Raw genomic sequence first — 14,822 nt, forward strand, 5'->3', positions numbered from 1 at the left:
TAATTACTCAATACATCAAGGATATCATTTTCTCCAGTTTCATATCACCTTTATCATCTCTAATTCCTTTTTACAGCACTCTTTCCTCCATTTCTGAGCTTTTTCAACAACTCCAGAATATCTTGCCACCTTCTTGATATTTTTTTCTATGGTCTTACCAAAATCTTCCCATGACTTTTGTTCAGCTAGTTTTACACAGCGTTTAGCTTTCTTACATTTTTCTCTGTATTCTCTAAGAGCAAAAGCAGACTTATTTCTCAGGAACTTTTGATATACTTACTTCTTTTCCTTCACTGCCTCATTAACTTACTGTGTCCACCATGGAGTTCTGATTTTTCTATCCTTGCAGACAACCTCACCACATGCCTCTCTGGCTAATCAATCAATCAATGTTTTCTTCAGGTTTGCCACTGAATCTCCAAGGTTTCGTTCCTGTTCTCAAATTGTTTCATTTTTTCTTCAATATTGTTTGTGGAGTTTAGCATACAATTCACATCTGAGAGCTGATAAATTTTAATTTGCTTTAAAGCTTTCTTACGTGTTCTCCTTTTCAATATAAAATTCAATTTTATCCTGCTCAAGACTAAATAGTGATCACTTCCAATTTCAAATCCTCTGTACACTGTAGTGTCCTAGACAAGAGAGAAAACATCACCTATCAACAATAACATAGTCAATGAGACTTTTCTTATTCCTTGCCTCTTCTCTCCATGTGAATTTGTTCATATTTTTATGTTGGAACATGGTATTAGTAATAAACAGTCCATGTCCTGAGCAGAAATACAACAGGAATTTTCCAATATTATTAGCTTAGCTCTTTTCTCCAAATTTTCCCAAAATATTTTTGTATGTCTGACAATCATTTCCTACTCTGCTATTTAGATCCCCAACAAGGACCAACGTTTCATTTTTCATTGTGTCGGTTGCTTCCTCTAAAGCCTTAAAAAATTCTTCCACTTCTACCTTAGTAGAACTTTCTGTGAGACCATAAGCACAAATAAGTCTCATTGTCCAATTTCTCATTCTCATATTTGCTCACATCACTCTACTTGATATTGCCTGCTATCCAAGAAGATTAGCCTCGAATTTGTGTTGAATACTATGGCTACTCCTCCTTTTCCTTGATTGTCATTGCCTGAATATAGCATTTTGTATTTATTGCTCAGAAAGACCTCACTACTTTTGTGTTTTTTGTTTCAGTCATCCCTATTATTTTGATCTGGTACTTATCCAATTCCTAAGCTAGCTCTATTTCTTTACCATCCAGTCTTCTTATGTTGATAATACCGATCTTGAACTCTGCTGCTGTTGAGTAGAGGTGTGTTTGAGGATTTGTTCCAGTAGCTGACTTTTCACTGTTTGCCCTGGTTGTCTGGAGTTGATCAGTTGTTTAACTGATCAACGCTCTAGCTGGCATGAAATTCTCTCATTCTGTGTTTTCCATAAACAGAAAAGGATAATCATTTCTTTCATTTTAGACAAATTATGGACTCTACAACCATGTTATAAATAACTATTTTAATTTTCGACGTTTCGACTTTCATATTAAGGTCATCATCTGGAGTATATATACATATATACAGAGACAAGCTGAATTACATTTCACACAGTATGCTAAAGAGACAATGATTTCCAATTTCTCATTCAGACTTTTCACTGTTCATCCTGGTTGTCTGGAGTTGATCAGTTGTTTAACTGATCAACGCTCTAGCTGGCATGAAATTCTCTCATTCTGTGTTTTCCATAAACAGAAAAGGATAATCATTTCTTTCATTTTAGACAAATTATGGACTCTACAACCATGTTATAAATAACTATTTTAATTTTCGACGTTTCGACTTTCATATTAAGGTCATCATCTGGAGTATATATACATATATACAGAGACAAGCTGAATTACATTTCACACAGTATGCTAAAGAGACAATGATTTGATCAATGGTTATTCTACTGGCATGACCTCTAGTGAAATTTTGAATATTAAAAAAAATAATAAAATAAATAAATAAATAAATACAAATACAAATAAAAAATTAATTAATTAATTACTCAATTAAAAACTACAAAGCGATATTCTATTTAAGATAACATCAGAGAAACATTCTTTCATATAGATAGTTTTCTTACAGTAACAATGATGTCCTAATTTGACATGACCATTGTCATATTAGCTTTAAGATTCAGGATTACTTATGTCGTATTTATAGTTAACTCTTAGGGAGAAAGGTTAAGTGGGTAGAATATGTGTCTTCCATATGCTTGGGATTTTTAGACCATCATTACTGTTAAGATTAAGGTGATCGATAAGAATCTCACAGGCTTCCTTAAATTTACATTCATACCATGTTTTGGTGTGATGTAAACAACTGGTGCTTTTCCAGTCAATTCTGTGTAAATTATTCAGGGCATGATCAGAAAGGCCAGCTTTACCGTACTTATTATATTTAATGTGTTGTTTATGTTCCTTTTGTCTGATAGGAAGTGTGCGTCCTGTTTCCCCTATATAGGGTAGATTAAAGGTGCAATAAATACTCCAGAGTGGGTCAGTGGAGGGAGTGGGTCTTTAGATGAGTTGAGTAAGCTCTTTAATTTTGCAGGAGGTTTAAAGGTGGCTTTAAGGTTGTATTTCTGTAGTATTCTGTTTATTTTATCTGATGTACCTTTAATGTATGGAATGGTTATAGTTTTATTGTAGTCTAGTTTATCTTTGTTTTTTAATGAGGTCTTGCAGAGAATTTTGTTGATAGTATTTTGGCTGTAACCATTTTTTAGGAAAGTATTGCTGATAACTTTAAATTCATCTATAAGCACTTGTTCATTGGAGAAAATTTTCAAAACCATGTTTTTTAGAGTATTAATGACACCTAGTTTTTGTGTTGGGTGGTGGTGGTAGGAGTTTATGTGTATATATTGGCCAGTATGTTCGGTTTCCAGTAAACAGTGAGGGAAAGACTGCCGGAAGGAAGACATGTGACAAGTGTATCTAGAAATGGAAGTAAGTACGTTCTGCTTTTCAATCTCAATTGTGAACTATGTGTTTGTGTTGTTTGTTTAGGTGGCTGAGGAAAGTGTCTAATGTCTGGCAGCCATGGGGAAAGATAGCGAAAACATTGTCAACGTATATATCTAAGCCGACTTTGGGTTTTAAAGGAGAGGAATCTAGAGCACGTTACTCAAAATATTCCATATAAAAGTTAGTAATGGGGGAGAGTAATTTCAATAAGTTGCTCATTATTGTTTTCTTATAATTTACATTTAAAATGTTAGCAGTTTCTAAATGTATTTTATCTGCTACGGTAGTTGGGATGAATCTTAAGCCTCTTTCAATATTATAAATAAAATGCAGTATATTAATTGATCTGGGTGCTACGGCAAAGTTTAAACCTTTGCTAGTTCATCTTTGTTTAAAATGTGGTTCGATAGGTTGACTACATTACTGTTACCTGAAGGCAATTTCTGCTCCTGTTGTTCTTTGCTTCTCGTTGGTTGTTGTTATCACTGGCTTGTAGTTGGTTGTTTACGTTCACTGTGAAGAAATTCAAAAATGTCTGCTGGTTTTCCGAATATTGTCAATATTTTAATCTATGAAATAAAAAGTTCAGATTTTAAATTTTGTATCTGGTTTTGAGTAAAGGCTAAGTTTTTTCTAGTAGGCTGGATCTGTTCTCTGAGTAATGCTTTCTCTATGCAGTGGTATATTCTTTGTGGCTTTGTTGAGGTAAATTTTCTCTTCAGTTTGGAATGATATTGCTGTCATCCCTACGTTTTAAAAATGCCAGCTGATTAATCATCAAACCAGAAACTTGAATCTTCAACTTACCATATTGATTGCATTGACTGTACGTTGAATCTCCATGAATTATCAGAATCCCTTCCTTTAGTGTTACATGGTGATCAGCATTCATCTTGGAAAAATTAAGGACAGAAAAGGATAATGAACCATTAGGGAAAACATAATATTGGGTATAGGAAGGGACAGCTGTTTGTTTCTTTGTACAATGTATTTTTGGATGTTGGCTGTTTTAATGTGCTAAAAATGTATTTCTGTGTCTAGACCATAGGGCCAAATAGCTTAACTTATCTAAGTAACTGCCTTTTATCTGGTTCCATGGAGTGCCAGAAAAAAGAAAGTTAAGATTTTGAGAAATTTGATATAGCCATATTGAAACGAGCAGTGCTTTATAGTATCAAATAAGTAAGTTGTTAAGTTGTTGATATTTTGCTGGATTTCCAACAAGTGCAATATTAGCAAGCAACATCTAAAAAGGAACTAATGTTCTATTAAAGTGTCATCTAAAGTCCAGAGGACACCTTGATAGGACATCAGTTCCTTTTCAGTTACAATTTGTATTTCAGTAACTACAAGTTGAGTTGTTGGTGATTTATAACAGTCATGATTTGTGATCTGAAGATGCTGGTTAGAAATCCATCAAAATATTAGCAACTTAATAAATTAAGTATTTCATTCTGCTGATGTTTATACCATAAAGCATGGCTATGAATAACTGTAACACCTAAGCTTTTCATTATGCACAGTTATATGACATTCTGACATCTTAATCTTGCAGTGAGTACTTTGCCTCCATATCAAATTATCAAAGCTATCAGTATATTAATGGTAATGCAAAATGTCATTTTATTTTAAACAGTGCATTGCTTTTGGATAACTGTTTCATTAAATGGAGCAAATTAATTTCTTGCATTGATTGCCTCTGTTTAAGTTTTTTTTTTTCCTTCCCCATTTCAAATGCATGCAAATTATCACATATTTCTGCAACAGTTATATCTGGTCTTTTTTTTTTTTATTATTCAATTAGCATTTGCCAAATACTCGTCTCTTCAATGAATAAAGTTTCCCTTCTACGACCTCTTTTTTTTATTATTATTTTTTTAAATTTCCACCTTGCAAGCAGAATTTTTTCCCCCTCTGCTTTTTGCTGATCTTTCATTCTTTTCATTTGATTAGAATAATGTGGCCATCTACTACCCTTATCCTGTCTTGCTTGCTATTTAAATCAATTATCACCTTAAAGAAATTACAGGAATTTTGCAGTTTAAATGTATACATGTATATGATATACACTCTCCTCAATGCAATGGGACAAACAGCATCATTAAATTAAGACTTAGGATATTATATATTACCTTGATTACAATTATCTTTCATAAGCCGACAACGATCCTTAATGGAGGAAGCACTTCTTCCCATAGCTGCTCCAATAGCTTGCCAATCATTGCCATACATGGCTCTTAATCTGCATATAACAATAATACAAAAATTTCCATTAAAAGTTCATTTTACCAGTGGAACTACAAATCACAATATATCATATTATTTTATGTACAAGAACCAACAACAATGTACAATATTGTTCCAATAAAGTTCTATAAACATATAATTACCATTAGCTGCAATGATCACCTCTGAAGTATAATAAATTTAGTTTAATCCTTTATCCAAGTGTGAGCAAACAAAGTTTGCGCCTGAAAGTATCTTCAGGACTGGGGTAAGGTGGTACAACACCGGGCAACTCGTTGCAAAGGTGGAGCAAGCTAACATCACTCCTATCTCAGTATCTCCCATAATGCAAAACACATCTCATTGCGGATATGTATAATGTTAAGCATTAAGGGAAGGGCCCCTACCCAGACTAGTTTCGACCTTTATTGAGGTCCCTTCAGCGGGAGCCAGGCCCAAGTGGAGATACCAGGCAGAAGCATTAGCAAGGTCATCTCTACCTATAGGAGTTGCTAAACGGTGTGCCACCTTTTTATTAAATTACTCTGGATTTAGAGAAAGATGTTGAAAGTTTATTTTTCACTTAGTTAGACTATAATAAATTTAGTTTAATCCTTTATCCAAGTGTGAACAAACAAAGTTTGCACCTGAAAGTATCTTCAGGACTGAATATGGTGTTGTACTACCTTACTGGGGTAAAGTAGGTGTACTACTCATAACTTACTAATGTACATGTGTGTACATTAGTAAGTTGGAATCATCAATGACCAAACTACAAACTTCTCCATATTCAAAATTAAGCATATAGTCATTCTGTTAATATTCACCTGAACAGCAAAATGCCCATTTCTTTATACAAAGCATCTTATATTTTTAAATGCATTCAATGTAACATGAATGTTGTCATTGGATGTATATTTTGCTTGTCATTTCTGAAACCTTTACTTTGAGAGGGTATTTCATCCATTCGAAAAATGAATTCTGGATACTGCGTCACCATCATCATCATCAGTTTCATTCCTAAAGGAATGAACTATCAGACCTCAAAATAATTTAGTTTTTAATACCTATGAATACTGATATGTGAAAGAGCCAATGGTATCAAAAAGGGATGCACTGATTCTTTGATATTTTAGTATTCATAATTAAATTTAATGCAACAAATAAGGCACAGAATAATAACTAAACAACAGGTTTAATCCTTTAACTGCTGATTTTATATTCTACTGACAATTGTCCCATGTGCTGAATTAATTTTGCAAAAAAATTTATAAATAAAATCAATTAAAATTCTGACTGAAGTAAGAAGTCCAGACAGCATCATATATTCTTGATATACACTTGTTCACTCACAAAAATGGCAATAATAGTGTTTTATAAAATTTGCATAATCAAGGGGTGTCCACTTGATTATGCAAATTACACATATTAATTCATGTAGAAATTAATCAAAATATATAAAGAGCACTATTATTTACAGCACAGTTATCACTAAGCCTACCAAGTGCCAGGGTATGAAAAATCCTAAAAATTTAGCATGGAATGATATTTTTCAAAACAGGGCTGTACACAGAGTCCAACGTCACATTTGGTGCACATATACCGGCTCTCACGATGCTTCTTCTGCTCAAGAGTAATATTGGAACAGACATAACAAACTCAAGCTGCATTCTTCTTCTTCTTCTCAGTAGAAGGTACAAGAGAAGGGAAATGCCTTTCTTTGAGACGCAGTGGTTGATCTCCAGGTGATCGACATCCTTTCAACCTCCCTGTTGTTCTGGAGATATGGTACTTTTGAATTATTTCCCTGATAAGCATGAGTTTGTAGTCTGCTAAGTTTGTGATTTTTTCAAATTTTACATTATAGAGACAGTGGAAATTTAGTATGGTCATATCCAGAAGGTGGAAAAATAGTTTTTTGTAATAGCTAGAAAAATGTAAAGTTCTTGAGGGGTGGTGTTTTTCCAATGCTTTAGTCGTGAAGATGACGTAGATAGTCTATTATTTGTGGTGAAAGTATGAAACTTGTTTGTTTTGTCAGCTATTTTGTCATTAGTTCAATGGTAAAAAATTGTTCATAAATATCTAAAGCTGAAGAATCATCAGTGATATTACTTGTGATTATTCCTGAATTACTGCTATCAAATTCATGTACACTTGGAGTCAGTGGCGTACTCAAGATTTAATCTTGGGGGGGGGGGGGGGGGAGTTGAGTAGACAATTTGAGAATACAGTACACACTATGCATAGCATACAACCTATGACTGAGCATCTGCAATGATCGCCAATACATGATACCTATGATCTCTGGTCCGGCTCGGGCAAACAAAGTATTGCCTGAGCACTACTTCTTCGTCTTGCGTTCACAACGGCCGTGATTCCCGAGAGCCAGAGGGTATTCCCACCTTATGTGACTGCTAATTCATAAGTAGTATAGAAATAAAAGACACGACACAACATAAATTAAAAAAAAAAAAAAATTTTAATTAGGAAAAGAGTTTTGAAAATTTTTCTAAGTTTTTTTTTTTTTTGGGGGGGGGGGGCCTTGGCCCCCTCCCTGGGTGCGCCAATGCTTGGAGTAAATGCATCACCATGCCACTTGAACAATATATCTTCGGTACGCATTCGCTTATGCACATTCGTATCGAGACTTTTGTCACTATCTTGCTCACTTGTAACACTTACATCACCAGGATCTTCTTCATTTGAAGTACACAATTCACTTAACTCGGACAATTCTTCTCCCGACTCATTTGTTGTTAACAATTCATCAATTTGATCATCAGTAAGATAATGCAGATATTTACTGATAGATGCCATAGTGTGACATCCCTGAAATCCCCGGAGTCACGTAGTTTATGCATCGTGCTGCATATGATTAGTTGCACCAGTTCAAATTTTTCTCTTTAGATGTCATACAAGGACAGAAACTCAAGTCAAATAAACTTCAATTGGTGAGCAATAGATGGAGGAACCTACATGCGAAGTTTAAATATCTTATGACGATTCTTTCCATACTAAAAAATTGTCTGAATATGGGAGGCACGGCAAACATGCATATATACAGGCTCAGCAAAGCAGGCGTGTATTTCCAAGCCCATAATAATACATCCTCAGCAGTTAAAGGGTTAATCATCCCGATATTGTTTCTATCAGAGAGACATCTTCAGGAATACAATTTTAATATTGTATTCCTTACTATTTTGAGACCAACATCGTATGAGGGGATGCCCTCCATGAGTTCTGTTGGCTAGCCTTAGCAGTGGGGCAGGAGGCATAAGAATTCAAGTTTCCCAAATCTTGGGAAGTTTAGCACAACCATATTTATTTAGCTTAGGCTGTTTTTTTTTTTTTTTTTTTTTTTTTTTTTTTTTTTTTTTTTTAATCTGGTGCTGATTCTAAAAAGATTCTTTTAACTTTGCCTTTGCTGTGATGAAGCAGAGTAGTTTTTTTCTATCTGATCCTGTGCAAGATATCAAGGCATGGTTAACATGCCTTGATATCTTGCACTTGATATCTTCACCTGACTGATCATAGGTTGCAGTAGCAGATGTATTTCATGTGCTATCAGTTTAACCATATGATAAGTTGCAAGAACAAGGAACCCTGTAAACACCTGTAACAGAGAGGGGAGGAAGATGATCCTCAGAGGAGCAGAGAAGTGAGGCCAGATTCAAATGAGGTTGAAGACAGTGCAGAGATTATATTTCTTTAGTTCTGGTTATTTTTCCTGTGGATACATGGAATAGTAATAACATTACTGTAACCTGCATGTTGAGAGGGATGCGAGATGGGAAGAACAGCTAATTTGTTGATATTTTCAGCATTGTAACCACTGGACAGGAAGGTCTGGTGAATAAAGGAGAGTAAGGGAAACCAGGGCAGAACAGAAGTTGGAAGCTCTGCTGCAAAGGGTTTCGATGACACTATATAGTTGAGGGGGTGGGATAATGGGAAAGTTTATGTATCTCTCTCTGTGGGTAAGTTTTCTGTAAACTGAGAAAGAAAGGGTGCCATTGGGCAGATGTGTGATAACTGTATCTAGAAAAGGTGGCTAATGTTATTTTCTTTTCTATAGTGAACTGGATTCTAGGGTGCTGCTATTGAGGTGCAAGAGGAAAGAGTCTAATTTAGCCAAATAGAGAACATATCATCAATATATTTTAACCAAATGGCAGGTTTGAGAATGGCCAGCAATGTTTTGCCAACCTGGCTGGTTGAGTGGTTAGCATATCTGCTCTCCAACCGATAAGCTTCCAGTTTGACTCCTGTTATGTGCATGGATGTTTGTTATGATCTTTAGGAGAGAGAAGAGTTTGACCACCATGGTACAAAACTGCCACTTTGATTGCTGGAGGTCTGAAGTAGATTGAAAAAAAGTTATACGTTTGGTCTCTAGAGCTGGTTTCAAGATATAAAAAAATAAAAATACAAAAAAAAAAAAAAACATAAAAAAAATATAAAATTAATAAAAAAAAAATGGAAAACCCTTCACCCATGGTATAATCCTTCTGTGGATGGGAATTAGGTAAACACTTGCAATCTAGATTCTTTTTTTCACTTCTTTTTTTTTTTTGCCTTATTCAATGCATGCATATCTTGCATACCAAACTAATTTGCTTTCAAGTCATCTATTCTTACTAAGACTATTATATCTTTCACTTATTTTGCTTGCTTTACAATAATGTCATAATTTTGGCTTCTAGAAAGTAGGCTTTGGTTGCTTGTTCATCCAGGATGTGCCTCATCACATCAAATAACCAGATCCTTCTTTGTTGTCTGTTTCCACTTTTTTGTACTGTAATGCAAGAGTTAAAAACAAAGTTGGCGAAGCTCGGAAATGTGATGAAATTTATGAAGTAATATCAGATGATTGGATTGATTAATGTAAAGGAAAAGGAGTAAAAAGAATCAATTAAAGGATATCCAGGAAAAAGAGCTAATGAATGATTCCCATTATTAAACGTGTAAAGAATGAGTAGTACTAAATACAATATTCAAATAGGAGATACTTATCAAACATTGTGCTTTACTCCATAGAGATGGCATTATCCTTGTAGATAAATCTACTACAAGTCTCTTGACTTTAGTCAAATTAAATAACTGCTGTGACAAATTTCAAATGAAATCAACTACAAAAAAATGTGTGTGAAAACATCAACTGCATTGCATTCTCGTTAACAAACTTGCAAAACACCAAAAAATGGCAAATTATATAAATAAATACACAATAAAGCATATATATACTTATATGGGTGGAAAGCTAGATGAAAATGAATTTATATACTGCAAGGGAGAAATCAAATCAAATATCAAACAGTAGAAGAAAGTGTTCAAAGCAGTTTTAATATGTGGACTGGACAGCTCAATTAGAAATAAAAAAAAATATTGATTAGATTGGAGATCAGATAAGTCATCATCATCAAATTCCTGATATGTTCCTTCAGGGAGTGTACAGAATATTATGATAATAATACAGGAAAAAGTTACACCTTCACCAACATCTGATCAACAAGTTGACTCCAAATTAATCTTTTTTTTTTTTTTAAATCTGGTTCCCACCCATGAAAGGTTATTAGTAAACCTACAGTACACTTGTACCATGGGTGAGAAAAGGATTTTTTTTTTTTTTTTTTTTTTCATTTTTATTAAATTTTTTATTTATATCTACCTGGTCCAGAAACCCTGCTCTAGTGACCAAACATGGAACTTCTTCAAGCCATGTCAGCCTTCAATATGCAGAGCACTGGTTCCCCCACCAGGCAATGAAATTCATCTCTCTCCTAAAGACAATCCCAGACATACATGCCCATCGAAGGATTTGAACTCGCGACCTCTCAGAGAGAGAGTACACTAACCACTTGGCCAACCAAGCCAGCAAATCTGTCAAGACTTCAAGATTATAAGATCTTGTATTTCTGTCTTTTAAGGCACTTTTTACTGTATCCATTTATCTACATCTTGGTCTTTTTCCTGCCAACCTGGCAAAGAACACTTGTTTTGCTAATCTTTCCTCTTCCATTCTGTTTGAGTGACCATACCACCTGTGATTAGCACTGCTAACACATTCCTGAATGCTAACTATGGTAAGCATTCAGGAATGCTTACCATGGTTAGCATACTGCCACTGAAGCCATCTGTTTATTCCATTAATCTTTCTCAGAATTCTCACATCTGTGGTCTCCAGTCTTTGATCAAATGTTTTATTTCTAATCCAACTCTCAGATCCATAAGTTAAAATTGATTTGAACCCCATCTTGTATACAGCTAATTTAGTGCTTTGACTAATTTCTTTCTTATTCCATATAAATTTATTTAGCTGACCTCATACCTCCTGACCTCCTACCTGTTTACTAATTCTGTTGTCCATTTCCATATTTAATTTGCCATCTTCACTAAAAACTGTGCCTAAATAATTTAAATGTTTTACTTGTTCTATAGGGATTCACTATTCAGGATACAGTTGATGTTTTCTATGTTTCTGCCTATTTTCATGTCTTTGTCTTTTTATTGCAGATTTTCATGCCAAATTTATTACAAGAGTTATTCAATTTAGAGAATTTTGCAGTCTTGTACTGGATTTATTCAGAAGTTCAACATCATCTGCATAAAGTAAAGAGTGAATATTAATATTGCAAATTCTGATATCAGATTTACAATATTAAAAAATAATTTGATATTATTAATAAGGAAGAATATGTAAGCAGAGCTAATCTAAAACAATGTGGCAATTTAAACAGAAGGAGAACAATTAACAAGGAAAATATTTGAAACAAAAATGGCAGGAAAAAAAATCAAGAAGAGGAAAGTGAACATATTCAGGTGGGCTGAAGTAGTTTAGAGTGGTTTAGAATAATGAAATGAAAAATCTGATCAAACCAGATATCTAAAACTGTTAGCCCAGTTTTAGGAAGAAAGATATTAATACTGTCAATCAATAGGATGCAAGCTGGAATTGCGCTGTGGGCATGGATGTTTGTGATTATCTTTAGGTGGGAGATAAATGTCATCATCCAGCATGAGACAACCACTCTGTTTACTGGAGGCCTGCTAGTGGCTTAGTTCCATGTTTGTTCTTCAGAGCAAGGTTTTTAAATAAATAAAAAGAATAATAAACCTTAGCGACCCATAGCACAATTGTATTATAGGTTAACAACCTTTCATGGGTGGCAGTCACATTAAAGAGAGAGAGAGAGAGAGAGAAAGAGAGTATTTTTTTTTTTTTATTTAGCTGGAGTTTTCCTTTGTAAACACATGCTGCTTATACAAATGCTCAATTTCCTTACATCATCCTGTCTGCCATTTTGCATTTACCCCATTAGTTCACTACTATTATTATACCTCTTTGGAGTCAAAAGATTGATAGTGAGAAGTTCTGACTAACATAATACTCATCAAAAACAGTAAACATTGTTTACTGTTTTTGCACCCAGCAATGCATTCAACTTATCTATTACTCTCCAAGAAAAATATCCTTTTCCCACTTTCTTGCTCACGCTTTACTTACAGAAATTCAAGGATGGCATCTGTAATGCTCTGCAGATGGCAATTCCTGAATCAGTCACTAACACAGTTTTACTGAAATGTTGGATATATTCATTTCCTTAACCCATTCCCTGTCATTGGGCTAATGTATGTATGTCATTGCCCTGAAACTCAGGTGACCAAATCAACATGTATACATGCAGTTATTCAAATGTTGCTTCAAGGCAGTCATTTATTTCTACATATCAAGGTCTTTATAATTACCAAAATTCATTGTGCTGCCCACAACAGTGGTCTGCATTTGTTCATGAGTTCCAAAATCTGCTCTATCAATTATTCTTGCCTTGATTTCATTTTTTTTTTTTTTATTGTTTTTCCAAAGCAGTACTAGGTTAACACTTTGCAAGAGTGTATATCATCCAGGTGGAGATGCTGCAGTAATGAGAGAGAGGTAAAGACTTATATGGGAATGAGGTACATGAAATGGAGGTGCATAGCATATTACAGAACATTGGTGTGAATACAGCTATGGGATTAGATGGTATACCAGCACGAGTTTTATGTGAAGGTTCTAGGTAATTGTCCGCATCTTTGATCACATAGTTTAATCTAAGACTAGGCTCTGAATTAGTCCAAAGGAGGTGGAAAGAGAGGAAAACAGTTCCATTGCATAAATGAGGCTCCAAGACTGATGTAGCAAATTACTGCCTGATCAGCACATCAGGAGATGTTGTCAAGGTACCCGAGAGGTTGGTCAAGAGCAAAATACAGAAATGGATAAATGGAAATGGGATGCTGTATGCAGGCAAAACATGGTTTTGTGAAGGGTAGGTCATGCCTCAGTAACTTGCTCACATTTCATAATACAGTGACAGCTGAGGTGGATAAAGATAATGGATTTACTTTGCAAAAGTCTTTGACAGGATACCACATGGAATTCTAATCAATAAACTCTAAATTACTCTAAATCCATCACCATTCCCTACATCCGGGGCACCTCGAAAATAATCTAATTACTCTAAATCCATCACCATTCCCTACATCGGGGCACCTCAAAAAAAATTACTAAAATCCTGAATAGACATGACCTGACGTCTTGTTACAGAACCATACAGAAAAATTGGCATCCCTTATCCACTCCACTAAAGACCAACCACTTCCCCTAGACCTACCTGGTGTATACCAGGTCCCTTGCAGCTGTAAGCTGTCCTACTTTGGCCAAACAGGCAGGATAGCGAATATCAAAATTTCTGAACACAAGGACTACATTCGGTTTCACCAGTACAGCCACTCTGGGCTTGCAGACCATGCTCTGGATACATGCCACAGAATACGGTGGAAGAAAGCCACAGTAATACATCGCAGCAAGTATAAATTTGAAAGACTATTCATAGAATCAGACTCAGTCCTAAGAAACATGCCAAACCTCAACAAATTTGGATGTATGAGGTTTCCCCATTGGGAGATGTACATCTTGAGAACTTTAGCCCAACGGCCAAGAATACCTAATATAGCCTGCTAGGGGGGCACCATCAGGACTTTAGGAAAAACAGTAGTTTTCTCTCTTCGACCTCATTTGCTGTTTTTAGTGCCTGCGTGCAAGTGTCTTAATCTTATGTTGTTCCCATGAAGATGGCAACGTGACGTTGCCGAAATATAGGAAGTATATATTAAAGTTTATTTTAATTTATATTCCAGTATACGTTGTGAATTCCTTAAGTTATTTAGTAATCATGTGCAACCAATGTATAAGCCTTTCTATGAGAAGAATAATCAATAAACTGCAGCACATAGCAATGCATATAGGGTTGGTAAGTTGGATACAGGGTGGTTGATGGAGAGACATCAGAGAGTAGTTTATTCAAGAATAGAGTCCAGAAGAAGGCCCGTGACTAGTGGCATCCCACAGAGCTCTGTTCTTGGGCAACTACTGTTAAATTTGCACATTAATGATATAAGAAAGGATCTGAGAGGAACTGTTCAGTTATTTGCTGATGATGCAAAATTGTGTAGAGCAATAGTTAATACAGATGATGTTAAAATCTTGCAAGATGATTAGAATAGACTGGCAGTCTGGGCAAAGGAGAATGGATATCAG

The 14,822-nt window shown here is 35.0% G+C and overlaps 1 protein-coding gene across 4 annotated transcripts in view; it reads right to left on the reverse strand.

The window, feature by feature from the left end:
• Positions 1-14,822, reverse strand: part of LOC150108479 (cyclin-D-binding Myb-like transcription factor 1) — a 357,130-nt gene that overhangs the window by 149,068 nt on the left and 193,240 nt on the right. For all 4 annotated transcript variants that reach the window (XM_090415885.1, XM_090415883.1, XM_090415884.1 and 1 more), the window contains one exon: positions 5,146-5,255. In XM_090415885.1, the coding sequence (XP_090272011.1) occupies positions 5,146-5,255 (110 nt within the window). The remainder of the gene's footprint in view (positions 1-5,145; positions 5,256-14,822) is intronic.

This window comes from Typopeltis vanoorti, chromosome 3, assembly GCF_054136105.1.
Source record: "Typopeltis vanoorti isolate ZY-2024b chromosome 3, IOZ_Tvanoo_1.0, whole genome shotgun sequence".
In the NCBI taxonomy this organism is placed as follows: domain Eukaryota; kingdom Metazoa; phylum Arthropoda; class Arachnida; order Uropygi; family Thelyphonidae; genus Typopeltis; species Typopeltis vanoorti.